Genomic DNA, 23,599 nt, shown 5'->3' on the forward strand with positions numbered 1-23,599 from the left:
TGGCTCGCATCAACCAGGGACCAACGAAGTTTTCTCGATCTTAAAATTGGAAGTAACGACGCACCCCCTGGGAACACACTCCTCAGGGCGCGGCTCCACCGGTGTTTTTTCGCCAGCCGGTCACGATAAAGAAGCATTTTCCTTTTGAGGAACAGTTTTTGACGTTTTTGCCATTTTGGTGTGAGTTTGAAGAGAGAAGAAGATAATCGAACTTGGTGTTTGAGAGGGGATTAACAACAAATCCTGAAGATTTTGTAGAAAGGAAGAACTTAAGAGATGTAAAAGCTTTGGAGATTAGAAGAAAGTGAAAGTAAAAGCAATGAGAAAAGGGTTTATTTATGGGATTCACGGCGACGATTCAAAGGTACTAGTGGCCGACCACCAGCTGATACTCATTAATGACTTGGGGAACTGTACCGACGGGAGGTTTCCATCATTTCCGTCGATTACGTCACGAGGATGACGTCATGACAGGTCAAGGTAAAAAATCGAAGGCTCAATTCGTTTCTTGTCATTACACTCCAAAAAATGAGGGGACTACCTGTATACAGTTAAAATCAGGCCCATCCGATTTACTATTTGATCGAGACCAGGGAGTTGCATCAAAGGTCGGCACCGTAGTGGATCAGACCAAAGCACGGGGACACAGTATCGAGTTCGGGAATCGAGGTACCTGTCGAGATTGAGGTCAGTGGCGATCGAGACCAAATGAGACAGACATCGAGCAAAATCGGAGATAACACAATAATAGAAAGGCGAGATACCCGTGACTGGTCGAAGATCATGGCGTTAATCTCAGAACGGATCAAATCAAGAAAGGTTAATTAGCTAATCATGGGATTTCCTTCTGTAATTAGAGTTATACCATAAGTAAAATTCTTCTACTATGTAAAGGGGGTTCCAATCATTTGTAGGACATTGTTCACAGATATCAAAGCAATATAACACTTTCTCTTTCGTTTATATTCTTGTTCATCAGCTTGTTATATTCTTAATTGTTCTTGCACCAATCAGTTCGAGGGTACTCTAGCTCGAGGGCTAATTCCATTCAAACACTGGTTTGCTTTACTTTATCGTTAATTTCTATCATTAACCTTCACGTTTATCAATTGGTATTAGTTGAAATCACGTGTCCTTAAAACCACATTATAAGTTTAATTGTTATCCAATTTTTAGGGTAAACAAGTATAAACACTATAAGCTCAAAGGAAGACGTTGATAAACTAATTAAAATTCAACATAGAGGTTTAGAAGCTTAACGGAAAAGATATGAAGCAAATTACGCAATTCTCTTTGAATTACTTAGATAATATGTCGATTTCCTATTTAATTTCAACAATGATTGAAATTATCTTTATCATTAATCTACATTCATTTTATAACAATTGTGTTTCCATATATGGGGTTATTCTAATCGTGAAACCCTTAAAACTACGAATTTTAGTTATTCCATTATAATTCTAGCGTTGTTTGGTAAAAAAATAAAATACTTTATCAAACTTCAAACAAAGACCTTTTTTGGTGACAATAAAGTGAGAAGATGTTTATTTATTTATTTATTCTTTTCTTACGAATATGTTAAAGCCAAAAATTATAATGATGCAGTCGGCCTTTATACGACGGTAAAAATGAAAGAAAGTTGATCTATCTTATGGAAAAGGAAAACGAGTTAGGAATTACATGTGCAAAAGAAAGTACAAAAACATCAAAAGGCAATAACTTAGCAAATTTTGTAAAACATAACAATGTTTCCTTAGTGGTCTCTTTCGAGATACATGCTACTGTAAATATTTCGAGATCCATTATTTTTTTACTCAGAACTCTATATACGCAAACAAAAATTAAAAAAAAAAATATTCATAATAAATTACATTAATTCCAAATCTACTTTCTCTAAATCCTGATGCAACATATATTTTGGTTTTAATTAATCTGAATTGATGACTTAAGGAAACTGAAAGCCACCAATACCTTGTACAGGCTTACCTTGCTGTGGATTTATAGCAATCCATAACAAGGAAAGTGTAATTGCAATAAGTCCTGACCAAACAAACACAATTGTTGGTGTTTTTCTTCTTCTGCCCATTAATCCTTTAGCAAAAGGATATAAATGAGCTAAAACCCAAAAAGCAAAGAAAGCTCCACCTATAAATTTTCCCCATTCTGGAACTGTAGCAAACACTGCCCTGGAAAATGCAATCACAATAGCAATAATGTTAATCATACCAATAACTATAGGTGGGATCATCAATGAAGTCCATTTGACTAAGTACAAATCGGCGTAGATGTCGTCGACGTCTTCTCCAGCAGATTTAGAAGTGAGTGTGAAAGAAATCTCAATGCCAGCAATTACTTTGAGTAGACCTTGAACTACAGCAGCAAGATGTGCACTAGTTCCTGAAATGAGCCAAAACTGTTCGTTTCGCCACCAATCTTCTAGTGCAACTCCCGACCATTTCACTTCCAGGAGAGCTAACCCGATGAGACATACAGTTATAGTTAATAGAAATATGAGGAATGCGACGTTGAGATTCTGGACGATGAATTGGCCTGAGATGAGGGAGAGTGCGGGGAGAAAACAGTAGACGATTAGGAAAAGGGAAGTGAAAGGATAAATGCCAACGTTTAGGTACGCGAGACGTTGGAGGATCTTGAGTTTTCTGGACGCGAGAAAGGCGTTGTTTCCTGAGAAAAAGATTTCAACAGAACCTGTTGCCCAACGGAGCACTTGGTGAAGCCTGTCTGTTAAGTTTATGGGCGCTGATCCACGGAAGGCATCGCGCTTTGTGATGCAATATACAGAACGCCATCCGCGGTTGTGCATTCTGTATCCAGTAACCACATCTTCTGTCACTGAACCATAAATCCATCCTACTCGATCACCCCACTCCGTCTTGTCTTCATACCTGCATTAATTAATGTTGTGAAAACGTGACACCTCAAGCGAATACCATATCGACAAAACACTGGAGAGATGCTGGGTATATAAGTAAACAAGCCTTAGACCCTAGTGGCGCGTTTTAAAGTCGTGCGACCTAGGCTCAAAGTGGACAATATCACTAGTGGATTGGGCTATTACATATGGTAACTGAGTTTACCAAAAACTTGTAATAACTTGGAATTAATTAAATACGAGGGAGCTTACCAACAAGATATGACAGAGACTGCTTCGGCGACAGTAGTGGCATCGAGTGGTTCCCGTGGGGCTCGAAGAGCACCAGGAGGTCGTCCAAACTTGACAGCAGGGTGATCAGCGATAGGGCGGCCTTGGAACTCAGCAATTGGAATAGACTCTGATAACATTGTTGAGTTTCCGAAACGCTTAGGTAGTAGATTCACATCTAAGTCAGGATCAAAATCTGTGGCTTTCAGTGCCTGAGCCTCTGCACCCTTTTGTTGTATCTTATCAGGTTGTGCTGGATCAAAGCCGTAAAGTGCAAATCGCCTAAACATGCAACCCGTGCCCACATACATAGGACCCTATATATAAATGGACGAGCAAGTTTAATACGGTTATGAAATTGAGAAAAATGCAAGTCATGTGTTTGATATGTACCTGGAGGCCATCAAGTGCACGCATATTTCCATCGAAAAACACAGTATTGTGATTGGCATAACGATCAGAGGGATCGATGCCTTCAAATCGTTGAGGGAATTGAATATAACATATGTCTTCTCCACCTCTATCCATCATGAAACACATCCCTTCACGAATAGCTAAGCAGTTGTATATATAGTGATCACAATCAAGGTTGAGTATGAATGCGCCATTAGACAATATAGCGGAAGCTCGCACCAGTGCGTTCATGGCACCAGCTTTTTTATTGTGATCATACCCAGGCCGCTTCTCACGCGACACGTACACAAACATTGGAAGCCTTATGTCCACGCCCGAAAAATCCAAAAAGTTTTCTTCACCCCCTCCCATTAGTGGATCACTACTTGGGGGTTTCAACATTACCTACAAATTAAATAGGCATATATTCGCAAAATGAATGTATGGCGATTAGTTTTCTTTTAAAAAAAAAAGAAGAAGAAAACTATGTACTATTTGTTTAAGAACACCAACAACAAACCAAGCGTAATCCCACAAGTGGGGTCTGGGGAGGATAGTGTATACACAGACCTTACCCCTACTCTGAGCAGGTAGAGAAAGTAATTTGTTTACGAAAGTAACCATTATATACCTGAAGGATTCCAGGATGATCACCTTTGGCATGATCCCTACTCGGGGATGCCCATGTTCCTGGCCAGTGAGTTCCATCAGCCATCCAAGTAGCCTTTTGAACTTTGATTATCTCTGCAGGATCAGCGCCGCTCTCTTTCATGTGCTTTAACTGCTTCATTTCCTCTCGAGCGTTAAATGCATCTGATCTCCTTCTTATTGAATCTGGCAGACCATTTATCCTTACCTTAAATTCATCATATTCCCTTTTAACCCTACGTCTATCTTTGACGAAATCAGATCGCTTCTTGTTCTTAGTAGGATCGCCTTTCAAGGCAAAATAGGCTTCAGGATTCCTAGGCTCAATATCATGTTTCCTGCAGAATGGTACCCATAAATCAGCGAAGCTAGCAGCTTCAGCCATTGCCTCGAAAGTTAGAAGTGCACCGCCATCGTCTGAAATGTAGCAAGCTAACTTCTCCACGGGATAGTCAACTGCTAGAATGGATAGGATTGTATTGGCTGTGACAAGGGGCGGCTCTTTATCTGGATCAGCCGTTGACACGAACAAATCAGTTCCAGGGAGATCCGACCTGCCCGAAGGATTAGATGGTGATGGCATTTCAAACTTCTCGCGCAGTACCACTAGATCAGTAGAGCGGTTAACAGGCGTCACCTTAGGAATTTGATCCAAAATCCATGAAAATGCAAACCATATTTCACATATAATTGACATCAGCCATAGCCATATTGCATCCGGGTTCGGATGTCTTATTCTCCATGTCAAGAAGAATCCCAATACCACTAGTCGAATAACAATTAGCAACCTGTACATTGCCATTAGTTCACAAAAAAATTAAAATGCATATAGCTATCCATTGTAGCAAAATTGAAGTACATACCTATAAGGGCTAATAATACTATGAGGTATCGGCAACTTCCTACTAAGGGGTTTCCAAGGTATTTCAGCAGATGTATCGAGCACGCCTTTTTGCATTCCATCGTCGCCATCATCTCCATCTCTATCATCAGGCCAATAAGCATTTCCATATCCATAGGTACCCTGTGTCTCAAAGAGCCATTTGTTATGATCAAACTCTCCATTTTGATTTCTTTTCATCATAGACATATTGCCACGACTCCCTTTGGCACCATCTGGTGCCGGTAAAGACAATGCTCCATTATTAAAATTTGGGATCTCGTCATCAATATCTCCAATCTTGTAAGGTTCTTTGCAACCAGGGCATAGACCAGTGTCCTTTTGTGCGTCCATGTAACAATCTCTACATATTTTGAACCTAAACGCTCAAAAGAAATACTTATCAGCACAATTTTAATGGATTCAAATTATATACACTAGCAATGTAACAACTTGTTTGCATGGTTGTTTCGTATGTTGTATTGTATCGTATTGTTCCTTTAAATACAATGTTTTTTTTATTGTTACTTAAATTTTATTGTATCTTATCGTTAAATTCATCGTGACGTAACGACGAAAAGTGTAACTTTATGTAACGACCGATTTGATGTAGTCGCATCATTATCTTACCTCTTTTTTTCTCATCTTGCTCTTCCTTGTTAGTAAATATCCTATTTTATCCTCTACCCTTTTTATATAATAATTCAACCCTATTTTCTTTGTAATATTACAAGTTTATTCTTCGTATTGTTGATGTATGACATCATGAAATAACGGCAAACGATATAATCTATCCAAACATTGTATTTATCCAAAACAATATAATACAATACAATACGTTATGAAACGACATGTAACAACCATCCAAACAAGTTGTAAAGCAAATTTTAATATGTAAAAGTAAGGTAGTATCCATTTTTATCAGATTACCAATTAATGTTTATTACTCCCTCCATCTTTAGAAGAGGTAATTTGACTTGGTATAAAGTTTAAGAAAGAAAAGAAAGACTTTTGAAATATGTGGTCCTAAAAGCTTAAGGGGTAAAAGTTTAGTAGGACCATAATATTTGTGCAGCTATAAAAACTTCTCATTAAGGGTAAAGTGGGTAAAATGAAAAGTTTAAAGTTAAATTGTTTCTAAATATAGAAATGCGTCATTCTTTTTTAGAACGGACTAATAAAGATAAGTGTGTCATTTAAACTGAAGCGGAAGGAGTAAGAGATTTACCTATAAATATTCTTTTACAGTATCTGTGCGTGGAACTTAAACTCATTTCAATTGGTGGAATACACTAGAACAACAACATAAAGAGTGTTGCTTAATTAATTAATTACCTGCATTCACAAGGGATTACATCATTTCCCCTTTCATCTTTCATGATCTTTCCATCACAAGCAGGCATGGAACAGGAGGAACCCTTCGATCCAGCCATTTGAGGATGACTAACTTCAGATTCAATGACCTTATCCATGAGATGTGCACGGGTAACACTGTTAAATCCACCGGTAAACAGCGAATTAGAAACGTATTGTTCTTCAGCTTTTGCTGCCACGGACGTGTCCATAGGTTGATTATCAGGCGTTGGCGGAATTTGAACAGTGTAATTCATATAATCACCTGAAAATTCCCCTGACATGTCAAGATCTTCTCTAGACAAGCTCACATATCGTCCACTCGACGTTCGTCGTGCAAATTTTACTGTTTGTCCACTTGAATTTCCTTTATTACCACCCTGAGAACCACCTGGATTTGTTCCTCCAGGGCTACGTATTGCTTTTTTAGATGGTGCTCCTGATAAACTTGCCATTTTTTCAGTTTTTTCAAAACATAACCTATTAATTAAAACTAACTATTTTTCACCAAAATGTTGATGAAAAACTTGTGTGTTAATTAGGTGGTCTTTGGCAACAGATCTTTCTTTTCTTCATTATAGATATGGGAATCACTCTTGTTTTTTCAACGTTGTAAAAATTTTATGAGTACTAAAAAGGAAAGAAAAGAAAGGTTGCCATTGAATTATTATTCATTATAACTATCAATATTACAAGTTTTGTTAGCTAAAACAAAGGTTTAGAATTTTTTTTATTTAGTTTTCCGATTACTACGGAGAACCAATGAGAGGCTCGCCAAGCAAAGAAAGACTTTCGGAAGAGCTGAGGCTTAATTTATGGGGAGTGTTAATTTGGTTGGATAGGAGAGAGTTGTGCGGAAAAATAAACGAGTGGAAAATTTGAAAAGTTGGTTGATAATTTAATAGACAATTAGTTTTATTTATTTAAAAAAATTCTTATAAATTTAAAGATCACTAAACTGAATTTTCACTTTGAAATGGACTGAATCACCTAATATATCGTTGGTAATTAAGCAGGAGAATTACTCATGATCCAACGAGTTAGCATACCTCTTAGTGGTCCTCTAAAATTGATACTAATGAATCTATAGTTCTCATATTTTGAGGAAAAATTACAACAACTAATTAATACTAACACTCTCGATATGATAAATGAGAAACAAAAAGAAGGATTAAAGATTGAAAGAAAAATATACAAAGAATATAATGTACCGTGCTTCAAGTTCTTATTTTTCACTGTATATATATACCAGATGGACCAACATGGAATTAATGAAGACGTCACAATTGGAGAAAATTAAAACAGAAACACGAAGCAATCAGGAGTAAGCATAAGAAGACACGTATAATGTCATGGAGCCATGCCCCATGACCCCTTGGACGCGTTCCATGGCATCCTGGCAAGCCCCCCAACGCCTAACGCCATGGATGGTCCTGTGGTCTTGGCCGCGCTAAGTGAAAAGCGCACTTGTGCCTATGTCGCCCCATGGCATCCTGGCAAGCCCCACAACGCCTAACACAATGGACAGTCTCGTGGTCTTGGCCGCGCTAAGTGACAAGCACGCATGTGCCTATGTCGCCCCACTAATAGTCCTCGTCAACACCCAGTCGCAGGCAGCTACCAACAGCGTCGCACGCGCAGACAGTGCCGCGCACAGACTCTAATGCTAAAGACAAGGCTGCTACCAACGGACTTGCTTCTACCGTGTAGGAATCTAAGTCTTTTTCAATGTAAATATAGAGTAGTTTTATTTCATGTATTTTCATTATGTCTCTCTAGCTAGTTAGGTCAAGTCTCGTGACTTTGATTTTTTTTTTAAGCATTATTAGGGGGAATCAAGCAAACAAACTTTCTAGCAAGCAAACAATTCTCTATACAAGTGTTTCTCCCTCTCGACACTGTGTAGCTTTTCTGTAATAGCTTTCATTAATGCAATCAAGCTTTCTTTCATTCTCAATTCTCTTTTATGTTCTCTCAATTGCTCTTGATATTGATTTTCCCGAACGACACTGACAATCTCATCTAGCGTACGGAGGGGACCCCAGTTGGCGGATAGTAACTGCACAGACATCGGTTGCTTAGCCTTTCTAGCGTACGGAGGGGACACCAGTTGGCGGATAGTAACTGCATGAACATCGGTTGCTTAACCTTATGTCGCCTTTTTAAGGAATCTCAAGAAGGCGCCGTGTAACAATTGGTATCAGAGCCTACGCTTGACATCGAACGAGGAAACATATTGCCATTACCATAATTTTTTACAATCACGGGGAAGAAACGGTTGATGTATTACAACCCATCATGAATATGGTGCCTGATCTAAGAACTAGCCTAGTAGAAAGGTTGGACGACCTGGACCGCAGGATGCGGCAGGCCGAAGGTGACATCGCGAACATCAGTCGCGACTCTGAAGGAGACTAGCAAACGGCAGCCATTGAGGCAACCGAATTTTTTGGTAAATTCGAGGGCCTCCAACATGAGCAGACTAAGGATTTAGCCTATAGGGCACAAGAAGACAGAGTGACTACCATGCAACAAACTATAGATAACTTGACAGGCCAGCTCAAAGTTATCAATGCATCACTACAAGGCCTACTTCGAGCAGGTGAAAACCAGATCGGGGGTGCTATGAACCTCGCCCCTGTGCCACAAAAGCTTAAGATCCCTAAGCCAAAACCATACAATGGAGCTCGGAATGCCAAGGAAGTGGAGAACTTCATCTTCAACAGCGATCAGTACTTCGATGTCATGGGGGAGCTAGAAGAGGCAAAAAAGGTAGCAACTACTACCATTTATCTTCAGGGTGATGCTAAACTCTGGTGGCAGGTAAAATACGAAGCCATTACGGCAGGTAAAGATAGAGATGGGCAGAACGTAAGGCAGCCATACGCCAACAGTTCTTTCCCAAAAATGTTAAGTACAATGCACGGAGAAAGCTACGGGAGCTCCACCAGATCAAGTCGGTGCGAGATTATGTGAGGGAATTCTCCGTGTTCATGCTGCACATACGGGATATGGGGGACAAAGACAAACTGTTCACGTTCCTGGAAGGTTTGAAACCTTATGCTCGTATGGAGCTGCAAAGACAAAGGGTAAACAATTTACCCAAGGCGATCCAAGCAGCGAAATGCCTTGGGGACTATTAATTGGAAACTCGAAAGTATAGGCCTCAACCACATGTTCGTGGAGGATACAAAGGAGGCCAACCTAGCAATGGTGGCCCTAGCAGAAGTGGAGGAGATCGGAGTGCAACCAAATCTAAGACTCATCCCTCATGTAGCAATAGTGTTGCATCTCACAACAATAATCGGGGGAGGAAGCCCCCTTCAGGATGTCGTTATTGCAGCGGGCTACGTTGGAACAATGAATGCCCACAGGCACAGATGAACGCCCATCAAACTTTTGATGATGGGACAGATGACGACTTAGATGATGCTGACCAAACATAACCAATAGGTGCCTTCAACACACTTGTTTGTTCTATTTCTGAGGCCTTAGCGAGAACCAGTGTTGGTATCCCTAAGAAGAAGGACCCATGCCCAACCACCAAGAAAGGAAAAAATAAGGTGGGTGAGAGGCCTCCTCTTAACCAAGATAAGACCTTGATGTTCGTCGAGATGAAAGTTAATGGCAAACCCATCGAGGTGATGATAGACACAGGCACTACTCACAACTACTTAGCCTCAACTCAGGTAGAGCGCCTTGGTCTAGTTGTGGGAAAGGGTAGAGGTCGTGTCAAAGCTATCAACTTACCACCTCAGCCAGTGGGTGGAATAGCCAAAGGAGTGTCAGTGAAGCTGGGTTCTTATGAAGGAAAATTCAACTTGCGTGTGGTGATCATAGATGACTTTGAGCTGATAGTTGGATTAGAATTCATGAGGCAAACCAACACCATTCATGTACCTTATGCAGGTATGCTGCTGATGATGGAGGCCAACGGGGCCAAGCCCTATATTATCCCATGCACATCCATAAAGATAGTCGCGAAGAACATCTCAGCCTTACAGTTGAAGAAGGGAGTCAAAAGACATGAACCTACGTTCCTGGCTGCCATTTATATTAAAGATATTGAATACTCTTCGGGTCCCATTCATGCACCCATGAAGGAGCTGCTAAGGAAGTTTGAAGACGTCATGCCACAGGACATGCCAAAGCGACTCCCGCCTAGGCACACTGTACCATGAGATTGAGTTATGAGTGATAAGCCACCTGCCCAGGCGCTTTACAGAATATCACAACCCGAACTCGTCGAGCTTCGAAGAGTGTTGATGGAAATATTAGACACGGAGATTATTGTACCCTCCAAATCCCCTTATGGGTCCCCTGTGCTATTCCAAAAGAAATAGGATGGCACCCTATGACTTTGTGTGGATTATCGGGCCCTAAATAAAACCACCGTGAAGAAAAAGTACCCTATCCCAATAATGGCCGACTTGTTTGATAAACTGGGTGGTGCTACAGTGTTCACCAATATATACCTGAAGACAGGTTACTGGCAAGTCCGGATTGCGGAGGGAGACGAACACAAGATGGCCTGTATGACAAGATACGGGGCGTACGACTTTCCGGTCATGCCATTCAGCTTGACTAATGCTCCAGCCACATTTTGCACCCTGATGAACCAAGTCTTCCGAGAGTAAATTGACGAATTCATAGTGGTCTACTTGGACGACATTGTGGTATATAGCAAAACACTAGAGGAACACCTAGAGCACCTGAGGAAGGTCCTAGCCCGACTGCAAGAGCACGAATTATATGTGAAACTATCCAAGTGCTCCTTCACTCAAAAACAAATTGACTTTCTCGGACATGTCATCGTGGAAGGGCGGATCAAGGTGGACCAACAGAAAATTCAGGCTATCACAGATTGGCCGCCACCTAAAGATATCCACGCGTTGAGGGCGTTCCTTGGCCTGTGCAACTTTTATCGGCAGTTTTTGAAAAGTTACTCTCTCATTGCAGTGCCGTTGACAAAACTCTTAAAGAAGGTCATGCCTTGGGATTGGGGTCCCAGGCAAGCGGAGGCCTTCAATGCATTGAAAGTGGCTATGTCTAGTAGCCCCGTCTTAGCCTTCCCTGATTTGGCCAAGCCGTTCGAAGTACAAATGGATGCCTTTGACTATGCTCTAGGCGAAGTATTGCTATAAGAAAGGCATCCAGTGGCGTACGAGAGCCGGAAGTTGAAGGATGCAGAACGTCGCTATGCCGCCCACGAAAAAGAATTATTGCATGTCGTCCATTGCTTATGCCTTTGGAGGAACTATCTGTTGGGAACCCCGTTCTTGGTCAAGACAGACAACACAACTATTAGCCATTTCATGACCCAACCAAAGATGAATGGCTGCCAAGCCAGGTGGCAAGAACTCCTAGCGAAATTTCACTTTAACCTGGAGTAAACAAGTGGGAAGACTAACCAAGTTGTTGATGCGCTCAGTCGGAGGGCTGACTTAACATCGGTATGCCTACTCCCCACCCTAAGGTGGAGCGAAGTGGCCACCACTATAAGAGATCATATATAAGATCTACTCCCAAAGGATCCTACTGCACAATATTTGGTCGATTTGGTAGGATACGGCAAGACTAGCCAATTCTATATGAAAGATGGGTTCCTGACAGTGCCGGCTTTTGGGTAAAGCCTTTAAAGCTCAAACTTTAGGCCCCCAATTTTAGGGGCCTCATTTTTTACTCTATAATTTTTTTTAATTAAATATTTGTACTTTTATTATTTTGGTAAAAAATAAATAAATAAAGATATTTTCGTTTCTTAAAAATGGGCTCCTAACGTATAAATGCAAATTTTATGGAAGAAATCAAGCGATTATTCTTTTTTCTTTAGTTATTTTCTCATTAAATATTATGTAAACCTTTTCCACTTCCTTTCTTGGTTTGCACAATATTCAATTTTCTTTTTTAGTCTTTCTCAATTCTCACCAAATGTTACTATTGTTATTTTTTTTTGTGCCTTCAAGAGATCATATTGTTCCGTAATTTTCTTCAATCAAGCTAAAGCCTACCAATTGAAAGCAAAATATTTATTTTCACATCAAATTAATGAATCAGGTTCTTCTATTCCAACTTTTTAGTACTAGTTTTCATCTACGTTTATTTTTCTTGATATTTTCAATACGTACGCATATATTATCCTTTTAGTATTTATTAAAATTTAAATATGCCAAATGTAAAGTATGAATTCGGTTATTCAAAACTTAAGGAAAAAAAGGTTGAATCTTTGATACAATCCCAAAAGGAAGAAATAATAGTACTCTACTTGATATACTTAATCCAATAAAAAGACTTGATTCTTTATCGAATGCTTATATTGCATATAGAATAATGGTAACCGTTCCTATAACAGTTGTCTCGGGTCGTCCTCGATCACAAACTAGAAATTTGAAAGAAGTTTTTTAAATTAAAAAATTGATAAAATCTTACTTAAGATCAACCATGGCGCAAGAGATTAAAATAGATTAAATATATTATCAATTGAAAAATAACTATTAGAAGAAATTGATTATAAAATAAATATTCATAATTTTGCATCTGAAAAAGGTAAAAAATTATATTTCAAATAAATAATATATATGAAAAAAAAATTATTATAAAAACTAATTAAAAGCCTCTTATGAAAGTTTGGCTTTAGGCCCCCAATAGTATTGAGCTGCCCCTGGTTCCTGAAGGTGAAAGAGAACTGACTTTATGTTCCTAAAGGAGGAGATCTACGAAGTACTTTTCTGATGGAATGCCATGATACCTTGTGGGCCGACCACCCAGGTGAAGAACGCACCATGGCGTTGTTGTGTCGTGCTTATTATTGGCCTCAAATGGCTGATGATGTTGCTCAGTATGTGAAGACTTGCCTAGTATATTAGAAAGACAAGTCAGACCGCTTGACACAAGCGGGGCTTTTGGAGTCATTATATGTTCCAACAAGACCTTGGGAAAGCGTTTCACTGGATTTCATCACTGGAATGCCTAAGGTCGGAGATCTTACAACTATCGTGGTTGTGGTGGATCGGTTTTCCAAGTATGTTACATTTATAGCAGCCCCACAATATATATCAGCAGGAGATACAGCTCAACTCTTCTTCTCTCATATTATCAAATATTGGGGTCTGCCTAAAGACATCGTTAGTGATCGCGACTCCCGCTTCACTAGCAACTTTTGGACTCGGCTCTTTAAGTGCCTCGGGTCCAAATTGAGTCATAGTTCAAGTTTCCATCTGCAATCTGATGGCCAGACGAAGCGGCTCAATGGCATACTGGAGGAATATCTCCGCCATTTTGTTATCGGATCGTAGAAGAATTAGGTGAAGTTTCTGGATGCTGCTCAACTGTGTTTCAATTCACAAAAGAACTCTAATACAAACAAAAGTGCTTTTGAAATTATTACCGGACAACAATTGCTACTCCCACACACTATGAATGCCCAAACATATCGAAATCTCCTCGACCTACTAGCTTCTCGAAGAAATGGAAGCGGAATTTGGAGATAGTGCATAACTATCTTGTCAAAGGCCAAAAGCGGATGAAGAAGCATGATGATCAAAATCGTCGTTTTGTTGAATACCAAGTAGGAGACAAAGTGATGGTGAAAATCCCAAAGTGATACTTGTTTGAAGGGGTCCATAATCCCCGCCTATTGCAAAAATATATTGGACCCTTGTCCATTGAGAAGCACATTGGGAAAGTTACATACCGAGTGGATACCCCAGTCTGGTAGAAGATTCAACCAATCTTCCATGTCAGCCTTCTAAAACCTTTTCGGGAAGACATGGAGGATCCTTCACGGAGTTAACTCACAATACTCAGTATTCGAGGACTTAATTCAACTTGGAAAAGGCGTGTAGAAGCTATTCTTGATGATAGAGTAGTTCATGCTTCAAGGAAAGATCACCAAGAGTTCTTGGTGAAATGGCAGGGCTCTGATGTAGAGGAGAATACTTGGGAGAGGGGAACAAACCTCAAAGCCTACAAGAGCCTGATCGATGATTGTCTTGCAAGTAAGGCGTCGAAGGCGCCGTGGTCTTGGCCACGCCAAGTGACAAGCGCGTATGTACAAGTGTCGCCCCACCGATAGCCCTCGCTAGTGCCCAGCCATAGGAAGATATCAATAGCTCCGCGCACGCAGACTCTAATGCTAAAGACAAGGTTGCTGTCAACGGACATACTTCTACCCTGTAGGAATCTAAATCTCTTTCATTATAAATATAGAGTAGTTTTATTTCATGTATTTCCATTATGTCTCTCTAGCTTAGTTAAGTCAAGTCCTGTAACTTTGGTTTTTTTTTTAAGCATCATTAAGGGGATCAAGCAACTAAACTTTCTAGCAAGCAAATAATTCTCTGTACTGGTGTCTCTCCCCCTTGATACCGTGTTGCTTTTCTGTAATAGCTTTCATTAATGCAATCAAGCTTTCTTTCATTCTTAATTCTCTTTTCTGTTCTCTCAATTGCTATTGACATTGGTTTTCTCATACGGCACTGACAATCTCATCTAGCGTACGGAGGGGACCCCATTTGGCGGATAGTAACTATACGAATATTGGTTGCTTAGCCTAACTTTGCCTTTTCAAGGAATCTCAGATAGGCGCCGCGTAACAATAAGTGTGTTGTATACGCTTGAAACGAAAAATGATTTATACTATCAAGGATTTAAAATAAAATTGTATACGCTAGGTGAATTTTAATAGTGTTATATGTGTTACTAGTTTTAAATATTATAATATTGGTTGTCTTTCATGGCATAATCACATTCAGGATTTAACCGTTGCGAGCTCGATCTTTAAGATTCTAATCATTGAACCCATTGCTTTTTTTAAAGTATGTGCTCGCATTTTATTTGTTACAATTTAAGTGAATTTTTATATAGTTTTTGTACTCCGTGTTGAAATATTACATTCAAATGAATTCGAAATTATAATTGCATCCACCTCTGTTTAATGGTAATAAAACAAATGCACATAATAATGAACGCTCTTAATAATTGAGATCTGATTAATTCAAATTATTTGACATCATTTATAAAAAAATTTGTGTATGTCCCAGTGCACAAATAGAATATTTCAGTGACACTATTGATTTTTTAAATAAGTGCTGCCTCCCGCTTGCATCATAAGCAATTACTTTTGACATTAAGATACTTCGGTACCACCATTAATTTTCTAAATAAGTTACGAGGGTAAAAAATTAAGTCCATCTATTTTTAAGCTTATTGGTGTATGTATATTTTTGTCATGACAGATTTCTTGCTTGAACTTTCCGGTCATTTGGATCGGGAGCCCGGGGCCTTATCCATATATAACCCCTGCTATTTCAAAAAGACAACACTTACGCTACAACCAGAGTTCTTTCTAACAAGAGAACAGAGAGGTCCTCTCTCCCCCTCTCTCTCTCGTATTACAATGAGTAGCTGGTCCCAATGTGCGAGGTTTACCGCGTATCCGCTCGACACAGGGAATAACGGCCGGCGACTTCAATCCAATACCGTATTCAGTTCAATAGCGTCTAGGACTAGGTCTAAATGTAGAAATATGAGAATTAGCATGAGAGATAGGAGCAAAAATCGAAAGCCCTTACAAAAGGGGAGAAACCTCAGTATTGAAGCAATTCAAGCTGTTCAGGCACTGAAGCGGGCTAAACAAAACGGTGAATCCGCGTTGGAGCAGGTGTTTAATAGCAAGATCACGCGTTTGCTCAAGAATGACTTAATTGCCGTTCTTCGCGAACTCATCCGCCAGAACCAATGCCTCTTAGCTCTCAAGGTCAGTCGTTTCAATGACTCTATCCACAAATTCTTTGTTTTCGAATTTCTATTTTTACAATGCTGTAATTGTGGCTCCTTGGAATTTGCATTTCCTTCAAGTAAACTTCCAACTCAAAGAACCAAAAAAAGCCCTAATTGCTATGTCCATTGTAGTTCTCATTTGCCTCCTTCAATATGAAAGGGCATCAGTACATCGCCCAATGAAGCGTTGGCGTCAAAATGGTAAAAGGAGTGATAAAAAAACTAAGAAAACAATTGGGTTTATACATAAAAAGGTTACTTCGAAGATTCCTAGCAGCTCAAGGCAGATAGTTAAGATGGAACTGAACAATTTGGGGTTTCCAGTCAATTATGAGGTTAATTCTGGAGACGAAAATTGAGGAAAAAAATTTGAGCTGGACCAATAAGGACCTATATTTCCGGGAAATATAGATTTTTCAAGATGCTATCCCAGAAATGGAAGGCAGACATTTTTCTTTCATGACACCAAAGTCCAGCTATTGAATCTGGGTCAATACTTAATAGATAGATTGATCAGGCAAAATAGGAGATGTGAAACAAGAAGAAACAAGAGACCTTTTTTGGGTTGCTACTATGCGGTGGCGGATTCAACTCTTGGTCAACGTGGTCATCCGAATCTAGTATTTTCAGCACAAAGCCTAGATATATACGTGAACACTACTACAGTTTCAACTAATATTAGATCTGGACCCATAATTTTAGAAGTAAAAGTGTTGAACTCAATGTTTTGTCCTTATAAAAAAAATTGTGTTACTAAGAACCTTAAAGATGGAATCATGTTTAGATTCTAGATCTGCCTCTGACAGGTGTCACTATGCATAAATGTAGTTCCACATATAGGAGTATAAGGCTGCGAACAATGTCGAAATTAGTTATGTAATTGTTCTTTATGCCTAACAATGTTAGTAGTAATCCGATGGTTAAATGTAAAATATTCCGCAATATCCTTTGGAATGTTCGAATATTCTATTCGCCTGTAGTAATGCAATGAATTTGGTGATTCTGTAATGTTCCCTTTCAAAATGGAACATCATATTCTTTTAATTTTTTGTTTATGACGATGGTGTCTGGGCCAGTTTGTGCACACCTCGACCATTTCATAGGGTACCTGCTATCTCCCTCCAATGCAAGTACCGAGTAACTCTACCCACTATGATTAAACAAATGGGAAGAAATCACCTAGTGTTTTTTAGCCCCGTTGAAATATAAACCCGAGACCTCATAGTTTTCCTCCCACCTCATCGACCACTAGGCAATTATATATAGGGGTTCCAATCTTGCCTCATCTATTATTTCAGGTCCTTTGAGTGCTTTGATGAATGTATGAGCTAAACAGAACTAGCAGAGAAGTCCAATTTGTACTTTTCTACAAGAAAAAGTGAAAATCAATCTCAATTTATGGGGGCCTCTCATGTAATGCTGGATTAAACAAATTGGGGCTTTAAGCGCAAAGCGCAACTAAAGTGCGGGCTTTATTAAAAAAGGCGCAACTAAGGGGAAAAAAATACACATGTAATTCAAGAAAAAAGAAACAAATTCACTCCTAATGTTTTCCTCAGCAACTAATACACTTGTTTGCTGATAATACTTGTTGTTTAGTACCTCCCAGTTCAAGAATAGAACTCATGGGCATTGAGGTGCACGCCTTAGTGCCTTGCCTACACTAAAGCGCATCTTAAACTAGGCGAAGCGCCCTCCTTGACCTTTTCTGAGCTTCAGGGCTTAAGCGTGCCTTAAATGAGCCTTTGGCAACACTTGTAGCGTGACTTGATTATCACAAATTCAATTTCATTTGTTTTATCTTCCGAACTTTCAGATTCTTAGGTAATTGTTTCAACTATATAAGCTCAAACCACCAACATCATAGCTCTATACTCGACTTCTGTTCTTGATCTTGGCCGCAACCACCTTTGCTTCTTATTGTTTCACAAGATCAATTTTCCATCAATCAGTACATGATACTGGATGTTACTCCCTCCGGTTCACAATAAGTGACCAATTTGCTTTTTCATTTTGGTTCAAAATAAGTGTCCAGTTATGTAATCAAGAAAGAATTCAATTTGTTTTTACAAAATAACCCCTATGTACATATACCTAAAAAGTTTTCTTACTCCTCACATTAAATGTTTAATTAGGGGTAGTTTAGTCATAGTAGGTATTTATGTATAGAATTTAGTATTTTCTTAATGGATGTGCTAAAAACAAATTGGTCGCTTATTGTGAATCGGAGGGAGTAATTGCCTATCGGATAGATTTTCAACTCATTTTGATTTTTGCATCTGTATACCTGACAATCAAAGTAATTTTTAAATCTTCATATAAGAGTTTCTGACCAGGATAACTAAAACTTGATGTGGTGAATGTTAAGTTGAGTATGTCGAATTGACTTTATCTTTTGCTTCCGCTGTAAGGAAAAACTAACTGCATCATGGTGTTATCATGAATTCATGCGACATGATTAAATTTGGGTGCACGCCTTCTGCCAAATTGATTATATCACTAGTAATGATAAGATAGTACCAGCTTTGATAGTGGTCACTTGCAATGCACAATGCTAATTTGAAAGGGATATGGCGCTTACATGATAATTATATGCTAACTGGAAAACCGTGGGGTGTTGACTTAGTAGGTCAATTGAATATATTGCGAACTTGAATAGTCAGGTGTAGAGTGATATCTTGACAAGTTAGTTAACTTGGAGTCTTGGACCAATGACGTCAACTCTCGACAATTGTGAATTGCTTTGGAGAGTGCAGGTGTGGTGATGTACTGGAGTTCGTCTAGAGGTTTTGGGTTTTCTTAGAGTGGGAGAGGGAGCAGGGATTCGAAAACGTGAGGAAGCATTCTTTAACTAATGATGCAGTCATCTTATTCCTCCAAGATGGCATGAGACTCCTTTATGCTGTCTTCAGATGAGACTTATTTATGTGATCCCAGATGGAGATCCTTCTCGTAGCAAATTAGAGGGGAGCTTAGCATGATCATTCTTTTCATTTTTTCCTGCTCTTATGTACTTTCTAGTTCACCTACCTTTTTTCTTCTCTGTGTTTCATTTTTTTCCCCAAGTTGTGCTTTGATTGGTTGTTTCTGATTCAGTTTTATGATAGGCGAGATTGTAGAAAAACATGGACATTGTATTGACAAAGTCTTGGCGATGTTTAGTTGTAGTTGGAACTTTTACATCACACTTGCTTTGTACTTATGGATTCATTAATTTTTTCTTGATTACCAGTTTACCACAATGTTGGCAGCTCCTAATTATTACCATACCCTGATATAGGTATTTGAGGAAGTTCAGACGGAGATATCGTATAGGCCACAACTCAAACTGTATGCTGAAATGGTGTCCTGTTTGGGAAGCAACGGATTTCTTGAAGAGATCAAGTATCTTATCATGGCATTGAAAATGGATAGTAGTTTACCACCTGACATTGAAGGCTTTTATGCATTGTTGGAAAGTTTATTGAAATTTAATCTCTCTAGTCTTGCACTGGAGGTCTTTTACTTGATGAAGTTGAGAGGATGTGATCCCGATAAGTTGACCTTTAAACTATTAATAAACGGTTTGGAATCGAACGAAGAAACGGATCTTTCAGCTTTTGTAAGGCAGGAAGCAGAGAAGTATTATGGCCACTCCCTTAATTTCCTAGATGAGACTGAAGATGATGTACCTAGCTTAAACCAAATGTATTGAACTATAGGATCAGTGGTTAATATATGATAAAAATTTGTTGCATATGTGGATCAGCTATTTGTGGATCCCTAATTATTGATGTTTTTTGTTGATTACAGTAACTCTACTGGGACTATGAGGGTGTTTGGCCAAGCTTATAAGCTGGTCAAACTGGCTTATAAATACCTTTTGACTTATTTACGCGTTTGGTAAACAACCCAAAGTGCTTATAAACCAAGTGTTTATAAGCTAAAATCAGTCATAAGTCATAAGTTGGTCACCTCCAACTTATGGTTTTTTAGCTTATAAGCACTTTTAGTTTGAACAAGGTTTTTACTATTTTATCCTTGATAATATTTTCTAATTCATAAAATATTTTTCCCAAAATAAATTTTCTAACTTTCTTTTCATTTCATATTCGATGTTCTTCTTTTTCTTTTCAAAAAAACTTTTTAATTTATAAGCTTTTGTATGTTTTTAAGAATATTTTAGTCATTTTAATAAAATAACAACTTATCATCACTTGTCTACCAAACACATCAGCTGCTTATTATCAGTTTCAGTACGTCTATCCAAACACCTAAATGCTTATTTAAAAAATCAGTTTCAGCACTTCAAACTTATAAGCTATTTACAACCAGCTAATCCAAACCGGCTCTATATAAGATAGGATGTTCACTGATTTACATTTTCACCTTTTGAAATTAAGAAAGTTCAATTATTAGAGCATTTTTTCAGAAATACAATTTTGCGATAGTTCTATTGATTTTTGTAGTAAGGTATTTTGAATACAATTATCACTCCCAAGTGATGTGGTGGAACAAAGATTTGTTCACCCGTTAATCAGATATTATATTGTGGATTTGAGCTTTCGAGAATAGAGAAATTTATGGTAAGAAGCACTATCCCTTTTAATATGCTCTAAGCTATGCGAATTCAAGTCAGTCAATCAACAATATTAGATATTGAATGGTTAAACAAAAAAAAATATCATACATAGTGAACATATTTACCATGACTAAGATAATACAATAACCACAAAATAAATAGAAGGGGAAAGAATAAAAACAAACGAGATATAAAGAGTAAGTACAATATCGGGCACAATATCTTTAAAATTTGAGGACTTTTGGTTTATATATGGGATTATAATAGGGTAAAAATTGTAATGTGATAAATAGTATAGAGATCATTATTCACGAGAGTTGTATAGAGACTATTATGTAAAAAATAATAATATTTAAATTATTGTATATTTAAGTGCTTCTACCAAGTACTAGAATGAGTTAGAATAGCTAATTCAAAATAATTGTTGAGCATACCAAACTCAAGCGCCCCACTCGTGAAATGCCTCATAATTAACCCGAGCATATAAAAAAATTAATTACTATAACATTTTTTTTTGTCAAACGTCTCCTACAAGCATCTGTTATTCGTAGAAGCTCCATTAAGCTGTTGTTCATGATGACATGTTGATTATACAACTTAAACATCACATATGTGATTGTTTGTTGTAAATGAACAATATTTCACCATCAACACAATGTTGTACCTTCATTTCATAATTTCCTAATCACTAGTAATCAACAATAATAAAAGTGTATATGTAAGATATTTCCTTCAAAATACCGGGCACATAATTATTATGCTAACATACACTTTTACTCGTTCAATTTTAAACATCTTTCATAATGTGTTTTCTCACTTGTTTGATGTGGATGACACATCAAACCCATACCATTTCCATTATCATTTTTTGTTTATATTCATCTACTAGTCCTTTCTTTCCTTCTTTAAATTAATTATATTAATTTAATTAATTCTACATGGACAAAAAAAAGAAAAAAAGAAAAAGTGGCCAAAGAAGAGGATTTCATAAGCTTGCTTGAGTGGCCCATTTTTTCGTTGAAAGTTTCGCCGGAGAAGACCACCGAAATATCTGATATAGTTACACACATATATACAAATACTTTGTAGATACTGATAGCGCTACATTCGATTTCAAACTATCAATCACAACCTTCATATTTTTCTCATAATCCAACTCGCCACCACCGATTCTCCACACGAACCCCCACCCACTGCCACCAAACCAAAGACCAGGAAGCCAAGTGTACAACGAGACATGGCAGGCCTCCATTGCCTCTTCATTGTCCTCTGCATTAAGGTGGGAGATTAGGAAAGAAATTAATAATGATAAAGAAAAATAAAAACGAGAAGGAATAGGAAAACATTCTCTTGCTAAACGAAAATCAGTGAATCTTCACCCCCAAACAGTGAGCACCTGCAGTAACCAGCTTTTTTTCTTGGGTTCTTGAAAATTTGGGTATGAGAAAAGTGAAAAATAATTTAGAACTTCTTTGCCGTCAAGCTTTGTCTATTTCCTATTTTGCAGTAATTTAGGAAACTGATTTTCAGTTACATATTAGAGTGACATTTTTGGGGCTTGGGGGATGAGGAGATTGGGAAGAAGGCGGGGTTAACATCGTCTTCTGATACAGGGAGAAGAAAGGGGGCGGGGGAGAAGGGGGATAATCTAGCTTTGTTAGTTTTTTTTTTGTTTTTTTTTTATATATATTTAGTATATATAAAAAAAAGGTATATCTTTCATAAATAAGGAAATTATGGGACCGATAAAGATATTTTGGGAATAAAAATAGTAACTTACGTGTGAATATATTTTTTGTCTCCTTTATATTTTATGATTATTATCACAAGACCCGTGTTACTTTTATTACTTTCTCTTTAAACTAGTTTTTATTTAATCTTTTATATTCCTGTTAGCCTTTCTAGACTTATAAGTCCACTGTCTCATAAAATATTCTGCCAAATATGATAGTAGAAAGAAATTTCGAACTCTTTTTTTGTCAAACTTTCCCGGCATTGCACCAAAAATATTGAAATAGCAAAAGTAATATCAAGTTATCTATGACTATTTGTTAAACTAGGTTCAATTGTTCTATACTTTTTTTATTACATTCATCTAAAAAAAATTTAATATCTTTTGTTTGTAAGTATATGTATTATCTTTTTTAATTTATTAGAATTTTAATATGTCAACAAAGAAATATGAATCTGCATGTTAAAAATACCAAAAAAGAGAGAAGAATTGAAACTTTAATACAATCCCCAAAAATAGGAAGAATTTATGGTAGATAAACAAATTACTAATATAATTGAGCTAGAAGAGAATGGAATCCAAGAAGAAGAAGAAGTTGGTGAGAGTTTAACAAAGATGTTTTAGAAAATCTGAAAATCCTAAAAGAATTGAATAATAACTCTAGAAAGTAGAAATATATATATAAATATATATATATAATCATAGTTAAGAAATCGATTATAAATAAATTATTAAAAAACTTACATCTCAAAAAACTAAAAAAATAAAATTCAAAATAAAATTTTATTAAATGAGTTTTTAAATATGGAAAAACTTAGGGCCCTTCGTTGAAGTTTGACTTTAGGCCCCGGATACTGTTAAGCCGCCCCTGAAAATCAATAAATAGTCAAAGTATTTAAAATAATATATTTAAACAAGTAAATGTGTTTGGATGAAACTTCGTAAAGTAGGGGGACCGGGATGCCAAAATCGAACAAGTAGAGATATATGTCAAGCTATTCGACTAATTATTAACTACACAAATATTATATAAACATCTCAAAATATGAATATAGAGTTGTTTATCTGATTATTTCATTATTGATATTG

At 37.7% G+C, this 23,599-nt stretch overlaps 3 protein-coding genes across 3 annotated transcripts; 2 read left to right on the plus strand and 1 right to left on the minus strand.

Annotated features, from left to right (window-relative positions):
* Window positions 1-1,695: 1,695 nt before the first annotated feature.
* On the minus strand, window positions 1,696-7,125 carry LOC104218891 (cellulose synthase-like protein D4). The gene is made up of 6 exons (XM_009769490.2): window positions 6,420-7,125; window positions 5,068-5,463; window positions 4,188-4,992; window positions 3,557-3,961; window positions 3,146-3,480; window positions 1,696-2,906 (listed from the first exon to the last, which is right to left on the minus strand). Exons 1-6 carry the CDS (start codon window positions 6,890-6,892, stop codon window positions 1,946-1,948), a joined length of 3,375 nt encoding a protein of 1,124 aa, XP_009767792.1. The 5' UTR covers window positions 6,893-7,125; the 3' UTR covers window positions 1,696-1,945.
* Window positions 7,126-10,858: 3,733 nt separating this feature from the next.
* On the plus strand, window positions 10,859-11,581 carry LOC138883967 (uncharacterized mitochondrial protein AtMg00860-like). Its single transcript, XM_070164695.1, has 2 exons — window positions 10,859-10,929; window positions 11,122-11,581. Exons 1-2 carry the CDS (start codon window positions 10,859-10,861, stop codon window positions 11,579-11,581), a joined length of 531 nt encoding a protein of 176 aa, XP_070020796.1.
* Window positions 11,582-15,672: 4,091 nt separating this feature from the next.
* Window positions 15,673-20,087, plus strand: LOC104218892 (protein THYLAKOID ASSEMBLY 8, chloroplastic-like). The gene is made up of 2 exons (XM_009769491.2): window positions 15,673-16,194; window positions 19,498-20,087. Exons 1-2 carry the CDS (start codon window positions 15,835-15,837, stop codon window positions 19,909-19,911), a joined length of 774 nt encoding a protein of 257 aa, XP_009767793.1. The 5' UTR covers window positions 15,673-15,834; the 3' UTR covers window positions 19,912-20,087.
* Window positions 20,088-23,599: the final 3,512 nt, after the last annotated feature.

Source organism: Nicotiana sylvestris, chromosome 12, assembly GCF_000393655.2.
Source record: "Nicotiana sylvestris chromosome 12, ASM39365v2, whole genome shotgun sequence".
NCBI lineage: Eukaryota > Viridiplantae > Streptophyta > Magnoliopsida > Solanales > Solanaceae > Nicotiana > Nicotiana sylvestris.